Raw genomic sequence first — 15,171 nt, forward strand, 5'->3', positions numbered from 1 at the left:
AAGTTGGACGCTGAACCTACTAAGCCACCCAGGCGCCCCATGAGCTACATTCTGACCACATCATTCACTTTCACCCCTCTTCCCCATATCCTTCCAAAACAACGAAAGCCTCTTTTCTCATGGATGCTCATGGATTTCTCTTACTGAAGACAGTTTTATATTCTAACACTAGCTGCTTCTTCGTTCCCTTCCGCACATTCACTCAGCCAAGCACGAATACCTAGGTGCCATCAGGGCAAACAGGGTGGCTCCTCTGGCATTTACATGGCAACTGCCAACTGTGAGGCTCTCCTTGTAAGCAAGAAACTCATATGCAGTCAGTTACCCCTTACCCAGAATTCAACACTTAACAAAAAAACACAACATTCTCTCTTAAAGAATAATGATCATGGTGTAGCCTTTATCGGCAAGCCCTGAGCTCCACTGATCACCGTTCCCAGTGATCTGTGCGGAGCTTGAGTTCATGCCTGGTCTGCTGGATGAATGGGTGGATTACCCCGGGCTGTCATCTGGAATATCAGCCCCACTGTGCCACAGATGGTGATGCCTGGCAGCCTCCCAGGGTGGGCAAGAGCTGACTTTCCCTTCTTCTGGGCAGTTTCTTGTTGCTGGTGAGCCTGCTGGGGTCAGACTGTCTCTGTTCACATCCTAGTATGCTGTTCTAAAATGCCATGGGACTCAAAACGTCAGAAGCTTGTGAGAAATATGTGTAATGTAAGAATAGAATAAAAGCGAGGGCCCATGGGTTCTCCCTGGAGTATACAGCATCCTTCTCAGGCCACAAGCCCTATAACCAGCATTTGATTTGTTAGGCCACCTTTTTAATGTTTGCCCCAGTTTTCAGCTGAGTTCTGTTTAGGAAGCAGAGTTCTGGATAGATGAATCCCCCCTTACTGGGTTCCCAGGAATGTCAGGCACCTATAAAGGCATGCATACCTTGGAGATACTGTGGGTTCTGTTCCACACCCCCACAATCAAGCAAATATGTTTGGGACAGGGAGTCAAATGATTTTTTTTGTTTTCCGGTGCATATAAAAATTATGTTCATAGTATACAGTATGCAAATATGCAATAGTATTAAAAAACAGTTTGTTGCTAAAAAATGCTAACCATCATCTGAGCTTCCAGTGAGTCATAAATCACCAATCACAGATGACCATAACAAATATAATGATAATGAAAAATATTGTGAGATATTACCAAAGTGTCACACAGAGACACAAAGCAAGCAAATGCTGGTGGAAAAATGGTGCTGATAAACTTGCTTGAAGCAGGTTGCCACAAACCTTCAACTTGTAAAAAAACACAGTATCTGCAAAGAGCAACAGAATGAGGTATGTAATGTCATGGTCATAAAACCTTCCCAAGCCCATTTTAGTAGGATCACTTAACTTTGGCTTCCTTAAGGAGAAAAAAATATTGGCTAGCAAGTGAAATACCCAGACAGAAAAAGACAAATACCGGATGATTCCACTTACATGAGGGACTCAGAATAGGCAAATTCACAGGGACAGAATAGAACAGAGGTTACCAGGGGCTGGGGGAGGGAGAATAGGCAGTTGCTGCCTCTGGAAATGGGCAGTGTTGATGGTTGCAAACACTGTGAATATACTTACTGCCACTGATCTGTGTACTTGAAAAGTAAACCTTCTGTTATCTATGGTTTGCCACAATAAAAAAATAGCAAAAAAAAAAAAAAAAAATCACTTACTTTCTAAGGGATTTCCTATGAATGTGGCACTCCCTGAACATCCTTAAAATACATACCAGCCCTCTTTTCCATCCCATCTGCACTCGGGGCCCCTCGAACCAGAGTAATGTTGAATCTTGTTCATTTATCAGCATGAGCCCTCTGACCTTCCTGTTCCCTGTCTTCACAAACCATCACTCTCTGAACACTCACTGGGGTCATGAAATGCTTCTTAGTAGCACGGAACCCCCATGTTGCCCTGATATGTGGTCCTAGTCTCTTCTTCCAAATTATCACCCCCAAAATGAGAAAGATGCCACCCCAAGATTTCCTTCTTATCACTATAATACCTTCTTTGTAAGAGTGAGGTATACAAAGTATGTAATACCCTCTTGAGTAACAGTGACCTAGGATAATTAAGTCAGGACTTATACCAAGGAGAATAACAGCAATCAGTCAGCCAGTGGCTTGGGGTGACTTCTGTCTTCCAAAGAATCTTCTCTCAAAGCAGAGAAGCATTTTCCTAAGGCATCACTTTCTCTGAGATACCAGGAATGTTTATACTTTCAGTGAGTTGCACACCATTTGTGTTTAATTTTCTTGATCACGAATGTGTTGAATTTACTCTGTTCTAAATTTCTTTAGTTTTAGGACTACTCTGTGTCTGTGTGTGACCAGTCTACAAAGGTGATCTGCTCACATACTATAGTTGTGAGAACACAGCCAAGAAAACGAGAAGAACGTTAAAAAATAAAGGAGGATAGTTAGGTGTAGAGTGGATTTTTTCAGACTATACTTTGCAGCCCATCATTGGGTCCTGAAATAATTTTAGTGGGTTGTGATCAGCATTAAAAACAACAAAAAAGGGGCACCTGGGTGGCTCAGTTGGTTGGGCGTTGGACTTTGGCTCAGGTCGTGATGTCACGGCTGGTGAGTTCGAGCCCCACATCGGGCTCTGTGCTCACAGCTGGGAGCCTGGAGCCTGCCTCGGATTCTGTGTCTCCCTCTCTCTGCCCCTCCCCTGCTCACGCTCTGTCTTTCTCTCAAAAATGATACACATTAAAAAAAAAACAACAACACACAACAGAAAGAAGAGACAAGAGAGAGTGTGCTGCAATGCGTTTCAGGTGTAACTATCTGTGTGTATGTATGTGGTGTTGGGATTGGGTCTGGACGTGAAATGCATTTCTCATCATGGTCTGTAATAAAAAGGGTCTGAAGCCAATGACTTGGACTGAAGAACTGGAGGTTGGAGGCAGGCGGACAGCGATGGTTCAACTGGAATTCTGGTATGTTCCATTTTTTACTGGGAGGTTGGCTTTCACTCCCAAGGGACTAGAGGGACCTTAAAGGAGACCGTAGGAAAGAATTCCCTGAATGAAGCCTCATGTATGAAACCTGTCTCTTTTTACAGCACATCTGTTGTGAGCTCCTAAACAGGACTTGGAGGGAGAGTGGCAGGTCCCCACGGAGGGCGCTGTCTGGCAGGGTCCACCTCAGCCATCTCTGAGGCTCTCACTTTCCACTTGCTACCAGAAAATAAAAATGCAATGCTCACGCTGAAGAGTTCATTCACATTTTAGAGTTGTGGTTTAAGCACTTTTGACCCCAGGGAAGTTGTAAAATCACAGAAGTTTAAACCTTGGAGCCACCTTAGAGATAGAGTTCATCTTTTGATTTTTTTTTTTTTTTAAGTAAGCTTTATGTCCAACGTGAGCCTTGAACTCACAACCCTGAGGTCAAGAGTCCCTTGCTCCACCGACAGAGCCAGCCAGGCGTCCCTCCTTTGGAATTCTATAGCTAAAGAAACCTAGGCTGAGGTTGACCTCTGAATTCAGGGTGGGGAGCGAGGCGGCGCCCGGGGCCTGGAGGAAGTGAAGAGATCCCGAGAGAGGAATGGAGGCCTGAAGAGGCACAGAGAGAGAAGCCTTTTGTGGTTTTCTCAATCACTGCAATAGAAAAATAAATCAGTTTAACTTTTTTTTCCCAAGTCAAAGAAAAGGCCTTCTGCCCTTTTGCTTTCTTGTGGCCTCATGGTTGGAAGGAGAAAGCGCGATCGGTGGCTCGCTTCTCTCTGCTGCTAGAGCTCCCTGTGGCTCCTAGGGGAACCCTAAGTGGGCGAGGCCCCCAGAGGTCAGGCAGGCCCCCGTTCAGCTGCGGGGAGTGTGCACCGGCTGCACAAGGAAGGCAGTTGGAACCGGTTAGGAAACCCGATAAGCAGTGCCAGCGCTAGCCTCACACATACAGTGGGGGGATACGTGTTACTGAGGAAGATCAAATTCACTCTTGTGGCTGGAATGCACTGACCTAAAGGTCACCAGAATTCAATTCTGAAGGGGACGCACGATGACAACTCAGCCGGGTACCCCGTTGGCCATGTAGGTAGGCGCTGCCACTGCCGTTTCTCCGAACAAGTGGTTTCTGTTTGTTTTCAAATCATCTGATGTGCTGTTGCAGCTGGAGCCCAATGTTTCTGCACCTGGTTATCATTAGCACCTCCGGGCAGGCGCAAAGGGGGCCCGGTGTGCTCACGACAACAGGTGGGCAGGGCTGAGGAGTGTCTCATTCCTCTTGCTCACTAGCCCACACCAACACGCTAAAAACAGAACAAAACAGAACCAAAAAAAAAGCCCCAAATGACAAAAATACACATCTCCTTCTTGAAATACTGGAAGGAAAGGTCAAATTCTGCCAAGAGTACGGTGACAACTCTTCCCCCAAAATAAGTGGTAGAGGAGGAAAGAAGGGATTATTCTGAGTGTCGCTTGTGCTTTCCTCGGTCTCTGCTGCAAGCGGTAATGACATTTTATTCTCAGACTCGTGAAGGTGAGTCTCCATGGGGGTGGGGGGTGGTCTCTTAGGAATATGGAAAGAACAGGTTTTGGTTTGGGGGACACAGAGGATGACTTTTCAAGCAAGCTCGTCACATGCCCTCCCTGAGCGGCCTGCTGGTCGGAGGAGAGGCAGGGTTTTTGGAGGAAGTCCTAGGAAGAGAGCCCTCCCAGCTGGCTTGTGTTACGTGGGGGTGGAGGAAAGGAACACCAGCCTGCAGCTGGGATCAATTTGTACAAAAGCAGGGGAGGGAGATGATGCCCACGTGCGAGGCTGGCTGGGCCGCAGGGTTTAAAGATGGGCACAGGGGAGAAGGGCCAGGTCCCAGAATGCTTTGCAACTTGGCAGTGCTTCACGAGGGTTGAAGCATTAGCTCAGAGCCACTGGGATGCGCCTGTGCGTGCTCAAGTTCTCCTGGACGGGGGTGCGACCAAGCCCCTGTGCCACAATGTGGGCTTACTATGTTCAGCAACCTTTCAACTCATCTGGGAACCAGAAAGAACAGAGCACAGAGCCTCCTGTAAAATGCTGCCAGAAAAGTCAACAATGAGTTTCCTGAGTTAGACAGACTCCCCAGGAATTTCAGGAATGATCCATCAGCATCTGTTAGTATCCCAAGCAAGGCATCTCTCCTGGTGCATCATTCCCAGGAACTGGAGTGAAAGGCGAACTTCGGTCTGCTCTGGTGCCTGGGGAGACCTAGTGGGAGGTGGATGGCACCAGGCACTGGCTGCTATATTTCATTGCCGTACTTGTAAACCTGGAAGTGACGTGTAGCTGAATTAAAAAACAACAACAACATAGGCTGGGCCTCAAGAAAACTGGGCCAACTGGGTCTGCTACTCCCCGTATGCTCTCAGGTAAAAGCCCTGAACTTCCTCATCTATCAAATAAGTAAATGGACTAGATAATTTCTAAACTCCTTCCAGCAAAATGTTTACAAACTACAAATCTACGAGAGAAAGCCAGGAACTGGGAAGAGCTGGAAATTGAAAAGAACTAGGCCTGGTCATCGGAAGACAATTCTAGGGCTCGTTAACGGAGATAGGACAGAACAGCAACAGTGAGCTAACAGACAAAAGCAGTGGAGAGGTTTTGAGTCCTGGCAGTAAGTTCCAAAAAAGGCGGTAACACAAAGCAAGCACGCCTGACAGCATGTGACCCTGAGATGGGTTTGGAGTAGAAGACAATTTGTGGTTATGCTAGTCTCTTAATCCGGCTCCGCGTGTTATCTTCTTGGCGTTCATATGCAAACACAGGTAGTTGACCCTTCATATTTAATCAGACTGATGTCATTATGTTACTAGCACTGTATTTTTCATAGAATTTTGCTGATTTAAATGTATGTACCTCTGTCAGACGTGCTGAGGACCTCTGAAATAGTATCTTGTTTTTGTTTTGTTATCCTTTTTTTTTTTTTTTTTTTTTTTTTTAGTGTTTATTTATTTTTGAGAGGGAGAGAGTGCAAGTAGGGCAGGGGCAGAGAGAGGGAGACAGAGGATCCAAAGGGGGCTCTGCACTGACAGCAACGAGCCCGATGTGGGGCCTGAACCCACGAACTGCGAGATCATGACTCGAGCTTCAGCCATCCAAGGTGCCCCCTGAAGCAGTAGTTTGAATTTTTTTAAGCTTATTTATTTTTGAGAGAGACAGAGAGAGAGAACAGGAGACACAGAATCCGAAGCAGGCTCCAGGCTCCAGGCTCCGAGCTGTCAGCACAGAGCCCGACACGGGGCCCAAACCCACAAACTGTGAGATCATGACCTGAGCCGAAGTCGAGGCTCAACTGGCTGAGCCACCCAGGTGCCCCATGAATGCCAGGGCCACCAAGGGGGCAGCTACCAAAACTTCAGGTCGGCCTCAGGCAAGCTCATTGCCTAGAGAGGGCAGGCTCACAAACCCAACCTTGTCCCAGACGGTAAGCATTGCTGAGCACAACTGATTCTAGGCAGCACAGAGGACCTAGGCTTACAGAAACCGATGAAACAACGAACCGACAGGAGCACACAAAAGGATGAAAATGCACAGCCACCTACGAACTTATCTGTGTAGTTACCCAGGTGTGGAAGGCAAGGCGCAAACTCCAGTATGTGTCAAGATTTGACCACCTGATCCTACTTATCATCAGCCAACAGTCCTTTGGTTTCTAGCCTTCATGTACTCCAGAAAGATAAAAGTGAATTTCTTAAATGTTAAAAATCTGTCCCATCTAAAACTTTTGTACAGATTTGTTTATGTGCAGCTCTGACTTCACTATTCAGCCTGGTCTGTAGATATAGTCAAAACTTTGGGAATTGAAATTAATAAACTAAAAAACAAAATGTTTACCATCGGGGCAATGAAGAAAGGGGTATGAGCAAATATTTAGTTGGGTTGCTATGACAACAGAACAAGCCATCACAACAGCATTCTTTCCTTTCCATCTGTCAAAACTTCGGCTTGACAGGCCCTTAAGAAACACTCAGGGTCCACCCTGAAGATGAAACGGAGCAAAAATGTTATTCTAAGTTTGATAGATTTTTGGCCTGACTTAAAACTCTTTCATAACTCATTCAGCATTTGCCACAAGTCCCTGCTATTTCCGCCTGCAGTGCGCAGACTCCCAGGCAATGAAGACTGAGAACACTGTGTGGCAGGGGAGGGAATGGCAGCATGACTACAGGCCTAATGCAGGCCCCCGTCCACCCTGGGATGCCATGCGGCCACTCCCAGAGCTTGGGGCATGTCCTGCTCTCATGCGCTGTTCTGCGGTGTCACAAGGTTTGGGAGGAATCAGGAGAACGGGAGGCTTGCTTCAACGTCTGGCTGGACAAGGCTGAAAATGGGAGCATGCGCAGCGGGGGGTGGGGGAGTACTGTGCCCAGTGAGGAGGAGGAAAGCCCCCCCCACCCCACCTCCTGCCACGGGAGCTTATGCAGGAGGCTCTCTTCCTGCACCTTCCCAGGTCACACAACTTGCAGCCAGCCACTGTCCCCCAAGCCCTAGTTTGTCATGGCCTGGCCAGAGAACCCTTCAGTTCCTTATGGCTCTTTGCCCATAAATCAGGCAGCTTTAGGTGCACACAGATTGGTCCTGGAGGGACAGCTGGGAAGCAGAGCAGGATGGAGAGGACAACACGGCTTCTGGCTTTTTCACGCAGCAGCGTCACACGTGCGATGCTCTTCGGTGGAGTTTCTGTGCTTTGATCATTAGCTATGTCACTTTTTTCTTTTTTAAAAAAGAATTTATTATTTATTAAAACAAAATTTTTTTCATGTTTACTTTTTTAGCGACAGAGACAGAGCAGGGGCATGAGAGGGGCGGGGAGAGAGGGAGACACAGAATCCGAAGCAGGGTCCAGGCTCTGAGCTGTCAGCAGAGCCCGATGCAGGGCTCAAACTCAGGATCCGTGAGATCATGACCTGAGCTGACGTTGGACGCTTAAATGCTGAGCCACGGGGGTGTCCCTATTTTATTTCTTATTTTAGAGAGAGAGAGAGAGAGAGAAAGAGAGGGAGAGGGAAAGAGACAGAGCTCAGCACAGAGCCCACCCGATGTGGGGCATGATCCCACAACCCTGGAATCAAGACCTGAGACAAATCAAGTCGGGACGCTCAACGGACTGAGCCACTGAAACGCCCCACGATTTTATTTTTAAGTAATTTCTACACCCAATGTGGGGGTCGAACTTACAACCCTAATGATCGAGTCACATGCGCCACTGACTGAGTCAGCCAGGCATCCCAGCGACGTCACTTTCTTACAGGTGAGCCAGGCTTCCCTGTACTGGCTTAGCTGGCCTGTTAGGGAAGGGGTCACAACCAAGAAACCCAAAACTGAGGCCTCCAGAAGTAGACCATTTAAGCTGTAAAAGGAGGTGCAGAGGGCCCCAACTTTGGGCACAGTCTAGGTCAGAGGCCTGGGAATCCTGGAGAGGACCCACAACATGGTGTGTATTTGTCTCTAACCCAAGTGATGTTAAGAGGGGCATTCAATGAACACACAGTTATTTCGGCATCACACCAGCTCTGAAGTGTCTAGGATTAGAATCGCAGACGCCAAGTAGCTGGGACAGGCTTCCCAGGTGATTTCTACTGAACAGATCAACCTGGGAGAGGAGAGAGCCTACCAAGGGCAGGGAGATGTGGGCTGGCAGTGCTGACCTTCCCTCATCAGTGTGTTCACAGAGTCAGGCATCACTTGAGCTGGAGAGGTCCTGCAGAAATTAGATGATCCCTCCCCCACGGCACAGCTGGACACACGAGGTGGTCATCCCCGGGGACGCTTTGGAAAGCACAGGATGCCTGGGGAGGGGAGTCCTGGGTCAGGAATGGGGCCCTTAGCAGGTTCTGGGCCAGGGTCACTGGGAGGGCAAGGCACAAAGGAGCACAGTCCCAGGAGGCCCAGAGCACTCTGACCGTGCAGCCAGGAGTTTCAGAGCTAGGAGAGAGTGTGGGGGTCATCTGGACCCACCTGCCTCTTCAGGCCCCAGATGAAGGCCATAAGAGAGGGAGGGCCTGGGGAGAAAACCACAGAAGTCTCAGCTTCTTCTGTAGACAATTCTAGCCTAACTGCCAAGCACAAAGGGGTCTTAATGGCATGTTTTTAAAAAGACTTTCCTTATGGGGGCGTCTGGGTGGCTCAGTCGGTTAAGTGTCTGACTTAGGCTCAGGTCATGATCTCATGGTTTGTGAGTTCGAGCCCCACATCGGGCTCTGTGCTGACAGCTCCGAGCCTGGAGCCTGCTTCGGATTCTTTGTTTTCTTCTCTCTCTGCCCTTCCCCCACTTGTGCTCTCTCTCAAAAATAAATGAATGTAAAAAAAAAAAAAAAAAGACTTTCCTTATAGATTTCTGTAGGTGGGGTCACAGGCACGGCCACCCTGCACCCCCCCCCCCCCCCCCCGACCAAATGAGGCCAGCTCCTCCTCCTTCCTTCTCATTTTCTCTGGAGCCAGGCTGCCTGTGTCCCAGCTCTTCCACTAACCTCTGGCTTGCTTGAGCAAAGTGTCTTAACCTCTGTGTGCTTCTTAGTTTCCTAATAATAGAAGCTATGTGATTGAGTTGTCAGGAGCCTGAAAGAATACAGGTCAAACCTTCCAAGAGCCTGGCCCAGAGGCAACATTCCAGTGCTCCTGACGGTTGCCTGTTGTTACTGTCCTCTGGCTCCCGCCTGCTGTGTTTCCTTCTTTTCCAGCCTCAGCTCTGTGGGCCTTTATTTATTTATTTTTCCACCTCTTCAGGTCTGCATGGAACTCGTGTTGGATAGAGAGATAATTTATTGGCTAAGAGAGAGAACACTGTGAGCCATTTGTAACAGGAAAAGTACAGGCTGCCTTTGGGGCCAACATGACACGGGAGCCCAAGCAGGTCAGAATGACAAGGGACCTGGGTGCAGACAAGCCCTTGTTTCATAAATGAGGAGACCCAAGGCCAACAGTGGAGGATGTTCAGGCTTCCTCTCTCCTGGGGCCGGGGGGTGGGGGGGACACCCCTAGGCCCCACGTCCTGTGTGATGAGAGATGGGCGTGTAAGTCTGAAGGCCATGAAGGGTTTAAAAATGTAATTAAGGTACTTTCCATACACACACACAGCAGTTAGCTGCACTGTGGCCCAACTCTGGACCCAAGGACAGCACCAACGTTCTCCATGTCCCTGCAGCATCCACAGCTGCCATCTTACCCCTCTCCCCTCTCATGGGTGTTTGCTTGTCCAAGGGACTAAGTCTCTACCGGCAGAATACCAGGCATCATGGAAGGTGGGGACACTCCAAATGCCTCCAGTCTGACCACACTGGTGACCTGTCTTCCCCACAAAGCTGCCCCAGAGCAGGAGGGGAGGGGATGGTAGAACTAACAAGATGCAGCCACTGGGCAGGGTCCATTTACAGCAATGGGGCTCCTTCGCTTTCCTTTGTCTCCTTGGAGCAGTTCTGTGGGAGGGGCTTTAACTCATCAACCCAGAAATGTGTCCAGGGAGGGGGTGGGGGGGGGGGGCGAGGTGGTGGTCTCCTCCCAGAGATCTCTGTCCTGAGCCCTTCCAGCTGTCTTGGTCCCCTAAGCCTGACACATCCACTCTGTTGCCCTTCAGGGATGTATTTGTCTTTGACCCTCTCTGTTCTCACCTTCTCTCTTGCATTGTACTTTGACAAAAAAAACAGATGATATTTTGTGTTCTCCTCTGCCCCGGAGGAAGCCTGGGGAGGGCACACTCCTCTCCAGCCATGCCCATCTTCCTGGACATTTTCTCAGGCTGGACCTTCCTGAGCCTAACATCTTCAGCCCAGAAGCAAGCTCCTCAGGGGACTGTCTGGCTCCATCTCCAATCCTGGTGGGCAGCACATTTACTTGGCTGGCAATCACTTCTAGCCTAGGCCTTTCTGAGATTCCCCACTCTCCCCTCCCCCACGGCCGAGCCTGAGAATTCTACTTCTGGGGGACAGAGTGGGGCTTCCAGAGAATACAGACAGCTACTAGAATGTCCATGAAACCCGACCCTGGCCACTGAAGGGTTATTACTCCTCCTCAGCTCCCAGAGCCCCAACCTTGAGAACTCTCCCGTCTGAACTCCCCAGTGCCCAGCGAGCTTGGAGAGCTGCCCGCGCCCAGCGGAGTGCCGGCCCGCTTCCTGAGCGGACCCCAGTGCACAGGGAGTGCAATAACCACGACAGTAAAAGTGAATAGCTCGCTAAAGGCCAGGGTGGGATCGGGCTGGGAATAGCCAAGTGGCTGCCATCCAGAGAGGAGCATCACCAAGATGACCAGATGGGCTGGCGCGGGAGGACAGGACTGGATTCCCTTTCCTACCACATTCCTGATGAACTCCACGCTCATACCTTCTGTCCTTGCCATTCCTCTTTCCCTGTTCCTCTTCCTCCCTTTTGTTTTCCAGACTTGGGAGTCAGATTTCCTCTGCAAACCACGGTTCTTTAATTTTTGTGTTTTTGGCATTTCTTCTCTCCAGATGGACTCCCCGGTTGGCCTCATCTGCTTTCACTGGTTGGCTGGCCCATCTCTGACTGGGTCCCACATCTCAGCCCCTCGTGGAGTTTCACTCACTACCCGCGCCGCTGTGCCCTCAGCTCCAAAGCAAAGAAGGCTCTGATTCGGTATTTTGAAAGGAGGAAAATGCCAGGAATTCTTTTTTTTTTCTCCCTAGTTTAGAATTAACTCGAATCCCTACCTGTATCTCCTTCTGGCTCTTCCTTGCTTTGTGACGTGGGCTTTGCAAATCACTGAGTGTGACCCATAGGACATGGGGGGCATCCTACCAAGCAGCGAGCAGGTGTGTGTGAGACTCTGTGTAATTTATTTTAGCACTGAGAGGAGGGGGCGCCTTTGGGATACATCTGTGCTCTAGCACAACCCTGCAGCCGTCTGTGAACCTTGGCTCCCTGCCTCCTCCTGGGCCTTCCTCTCTGGGCTCAGCTGCAGCCAACGGCTTTGCAGTTCCTGAAGGTGTCATGCTCGGCCTCCGGCCTGCTTGCCTTGCTCCTTTCGCCTGGAATGTGCTTTCTACTTGCTGTTAGTCTTAGGACTCAGCCAGAACTGGCTTCCTCTGAGGAGGAGGGCCCTCCTCCTGTCTAGAACACACTGCTCTGGTAAGCCTTTACAACACAGTACTGGGTGGTCTGCTCAGTTCTAGAACCGTCGGTCCCCCAGCACACGGCAGAGCGCCCAGCACACAGTGGAACGGGTGGAAGGCAGGCTGCAAACCAGTAAGTGTGTAGGGAGGCGTGGGCTTACCCGGTGTTTCAGAACCGCTGTGCCTTACAGATCTCCACTCCTCGCTGCCCACTGACCCGCACTCTTCCCTCAGGGTGCTTCCTTGGCAGTCCCCGACAATCACCTGCCCTACACGTGCCAGCCAGCCCGAGACCGACTGTCATTCAGACACTTTATTTAGTAGGAGAGGCCACGGTTGGTACCTGAGCTTGTCTGCGATGAAGATGACCCTCCTTTCCAGAAGCAGGGAGGCAAAAACACAGAGCAGGTGGCGGACGCTGAGAGAGGAGAAGAGAGACTCAAAGTCTACGTGTTCGAGCCGGGAGTCCAGCGGGCGGCACAGTTCAATCACCTGCCGGGGAACAGGAGCAGCCGTGAGGAGGGGCCGCACCACAGGCCGGGGGCTCTGAGGTCCTCAGCAGGGCGCACCCACTGGCAGGGGAAAAGGGAAAGGAAACAAGGAAGACAAGGCGACTGGGGAAAAGAAAGATCCTAGGAGATTGGGGAGCAGGTATACTTGGAAGTGACTCTGTCGCAGTTGAGTGTGAGGAAAGTTCAGATGGAGGTGGGGACATAGGGTGGAAGAATCAATGGCCCTTGACCCAAAATGGCTGGTGGCTCTGGCTGGCGATGACATATGTGGACCACGCCCCTCCCTGGAAGTGCCATGACTGTTGCTCTCCCATCACTTAGAGTCCCACAGGGAAGTGTCTGCCTCACAAGGGAATATTACCTGCTGGAATGGAGTCATGGGCTCACGCAGAAGGATCAAAAGATCCAAGCAACACTTTCAAGACTCACCTCCTCTAGAAGGCATTTCTCAGTGAGCCCAACCCCATACCAGTCCCTTCCCTATGATGTGTCTTACAGCTTGTATGTTCAGTGGGCATAGTTTCTCATTCTGTACTTGTTGAAATGTTCCCAAATTCATCTCAAGTCAACTACTCCTGGGTGTGCTTTTCTTCTTTATTTCTTTTTTTAAAATGTTTATTTATTTTTGAGAGAGAGAGAGACAGAGAGAGAGAGAGAGAGAGAGACAGAAAGAGCACACACGAGTGGGGTTCGGTAGAGAGAGAGAGGGAGATACAGATTCTGAAGCAGGCTCCAGGCTTTGAGCGGTCAGTGCAGAGCCCGACGCGGGGCTCAAACTCACAAACCATGAGATCCTGACCTGAGTCAAAGTCGGACGTGTAACTGACTGAGCCACCCAGGCGTTCCTGTTTTTCTCTTTTAATAGCTGACTCCTTCACAGTGAGCAGAGACCAGTGTTTTACTCTGAGCACCATGCCTGCCCGGTGTTGCCCACACAGTGGGGCACGTTAATGTTAATATCCCTATGGCCAAGTCGCCTGTATCTGGTATAGGACAGTGCAAGACTCTCCAGCAACAGGGAGAATGCTTCTCTCTGCTCTGGGAAAATGAGTTGTGGCAGAATATCCCCTTCCCATCCTCCCCTCCCCTGTCTCCAGAGGTGACTTTGCTTTTTCAAGGGCTTTTGGAAATAAATAGATACTCAGGCTGGATGGGATGTACCTTCTGATGTCCACAGAGCCATATAAAAGGAATGGGAAGGAGAAAAACAAAATCCTGCATTCAATCCCAACCCAGCCAAGGAGGGGAACATGCCTCAAAGTCCTAGACGGGTGAAAAAAAAGTAGTACCTGAACTTGTCTTCCCTGAAAATAATCTATCTTACAATATGAAGTTATAGAGGTGACAGAGACCAAAAACATAAATGGGTTCAAATGCTATCTATGAGAGTAATGGGCTATTAAGAGTAGCTAAGGATGTTCAATGCAGGTCCCTAATCTGTGGGGCCAAGGTCATGCAAAGAAACACCATATACTGCCATGACATAGCTGGGGATGCTGTCTGGGAATGAATCCTCGAATGGATAGACAGGACTTGGGGTGGATTTTACATGCACCTGAATGTGACATCAGGCGATGAGACAGACCACTGAAAGCCAGCCCCTTGCTTGGTTTACTGGGACTTGGCTGTCTGGGCCATTCTCTCCTCTAGGAGACAATAGGAATCTGATGGCTTACCTCAGTTCCTGATCCTGGCAAGAAGTTCTTGACGACGATGGTCTTGCCCAGTGCTGGGAAAGGGGCCTCCATGACACTCCTCATGAGGGGCTGTACCAGGGCAGGAGAGATGCCTCGTCGCTTTTCCACCTCATCCAAGATCTGCAAGGGTCACCAAAGCAGCTTAGCTATCCTGATGTCAGGGTGCCAAGGTATTGCTCTGTTCTCGATGAAGTGGGCCCACCACAGCGACTGAAGAATTATGGGGAAGCCCTGCTGTCCTCATCAGGCCAAACTTTAAGCGTCTTTCACCCCATACGGTTTTGTCCCAAATCTCCTTTCTGTGTACCCCTCCCCTGCCTTGTGCCTTTGCAGTTCTTTCCACCAAAGGGGTGAAGTTCCTTGACCCGCTTGACTTTGGGTTTGGACATGTAACTTACTGGGCTAACATATGCATTTTTAATGGGAGCGATATTGTCCCTAAGGGGATAAAAATTGGTTCTTGGGGGTGGTGATGAAGAAAACTTAGATACTATAATGGTTTGTAGCCTTTTAAGGGGCAACAGTACATAAAAAGATATACAGTATATCTGTGGATTTAAAGTTTCTCTGGGGGTAGCCACTAGGGAAATGCAAACACAAGCCACAATAAGATTCCACTTAACACGCATTAGGAGGGCTAAAACCAAAAGACGGACAATAATAAGTGTTGCAAAGGAAGTGGAGACATTGGAACCCTCATGCACTGATGGTGGGAATATTAAAATAGCTAAGCAGTCTGGCAGTACCTTAAAAGGTTAAACACAGTGTTACCATATGACTTAGCAATTACATTTCTAGACATTTACCCAACAGACATGAAAACATACGTCCACACAAAAACTGGCACATTCATGTTCACAGCAGGGGCACCTGGGTGGC

At 49.4% G+C, this 15,171-nt stretch overlaps 1 protein-coding gene across 5 annotated transcripts in view; it reads right to left on the reverse strand.

Annotated features, from left to right (window-relative positions):
* The window catches only part of DENND2A (DENN domain containing 2A), a 102,796-nt gene that overhangs the window by 10,154 nt on the left and 77,471 nt on the right, over nucleotides 1-15,171 (reverse strand). For all 5 annotated transcript variants that reach the window (XM_047849246.1, XM_047849247.1, XM_047849245.1 and 2 more), the window contains 2 exons: nucleotides 14,272-14,412; nucleotides 12,427-12,575 (listed from right to left, as the gene is read on the reverse strand). In XM_047849246.1, coding sequence (XP_047705202.1) covers nucleotides 12,427-12,575; nucleotides 14,272-14,412 — 290 coding nt within the window. The remainder of the gene's footprint in view (nucleotides 1-12,426; nucleotides 12,576-14,271; nucleotides 14,413-15,171) is intronic.

This window comes from Prionailurus viverrinus, chromosome A2 (genome assembly GCF_022837055.1).
Source record: "Prionailurus viverrinus isolate Anna chromosome A2, UM_Priviv_1.0, whole genome shotgun sequence".
NCBI lineage: Eukaryota > Metazoa > Chordata > Mammalia > Carnivora > Felidae > Prionailurus > Prionailurus viverrinus.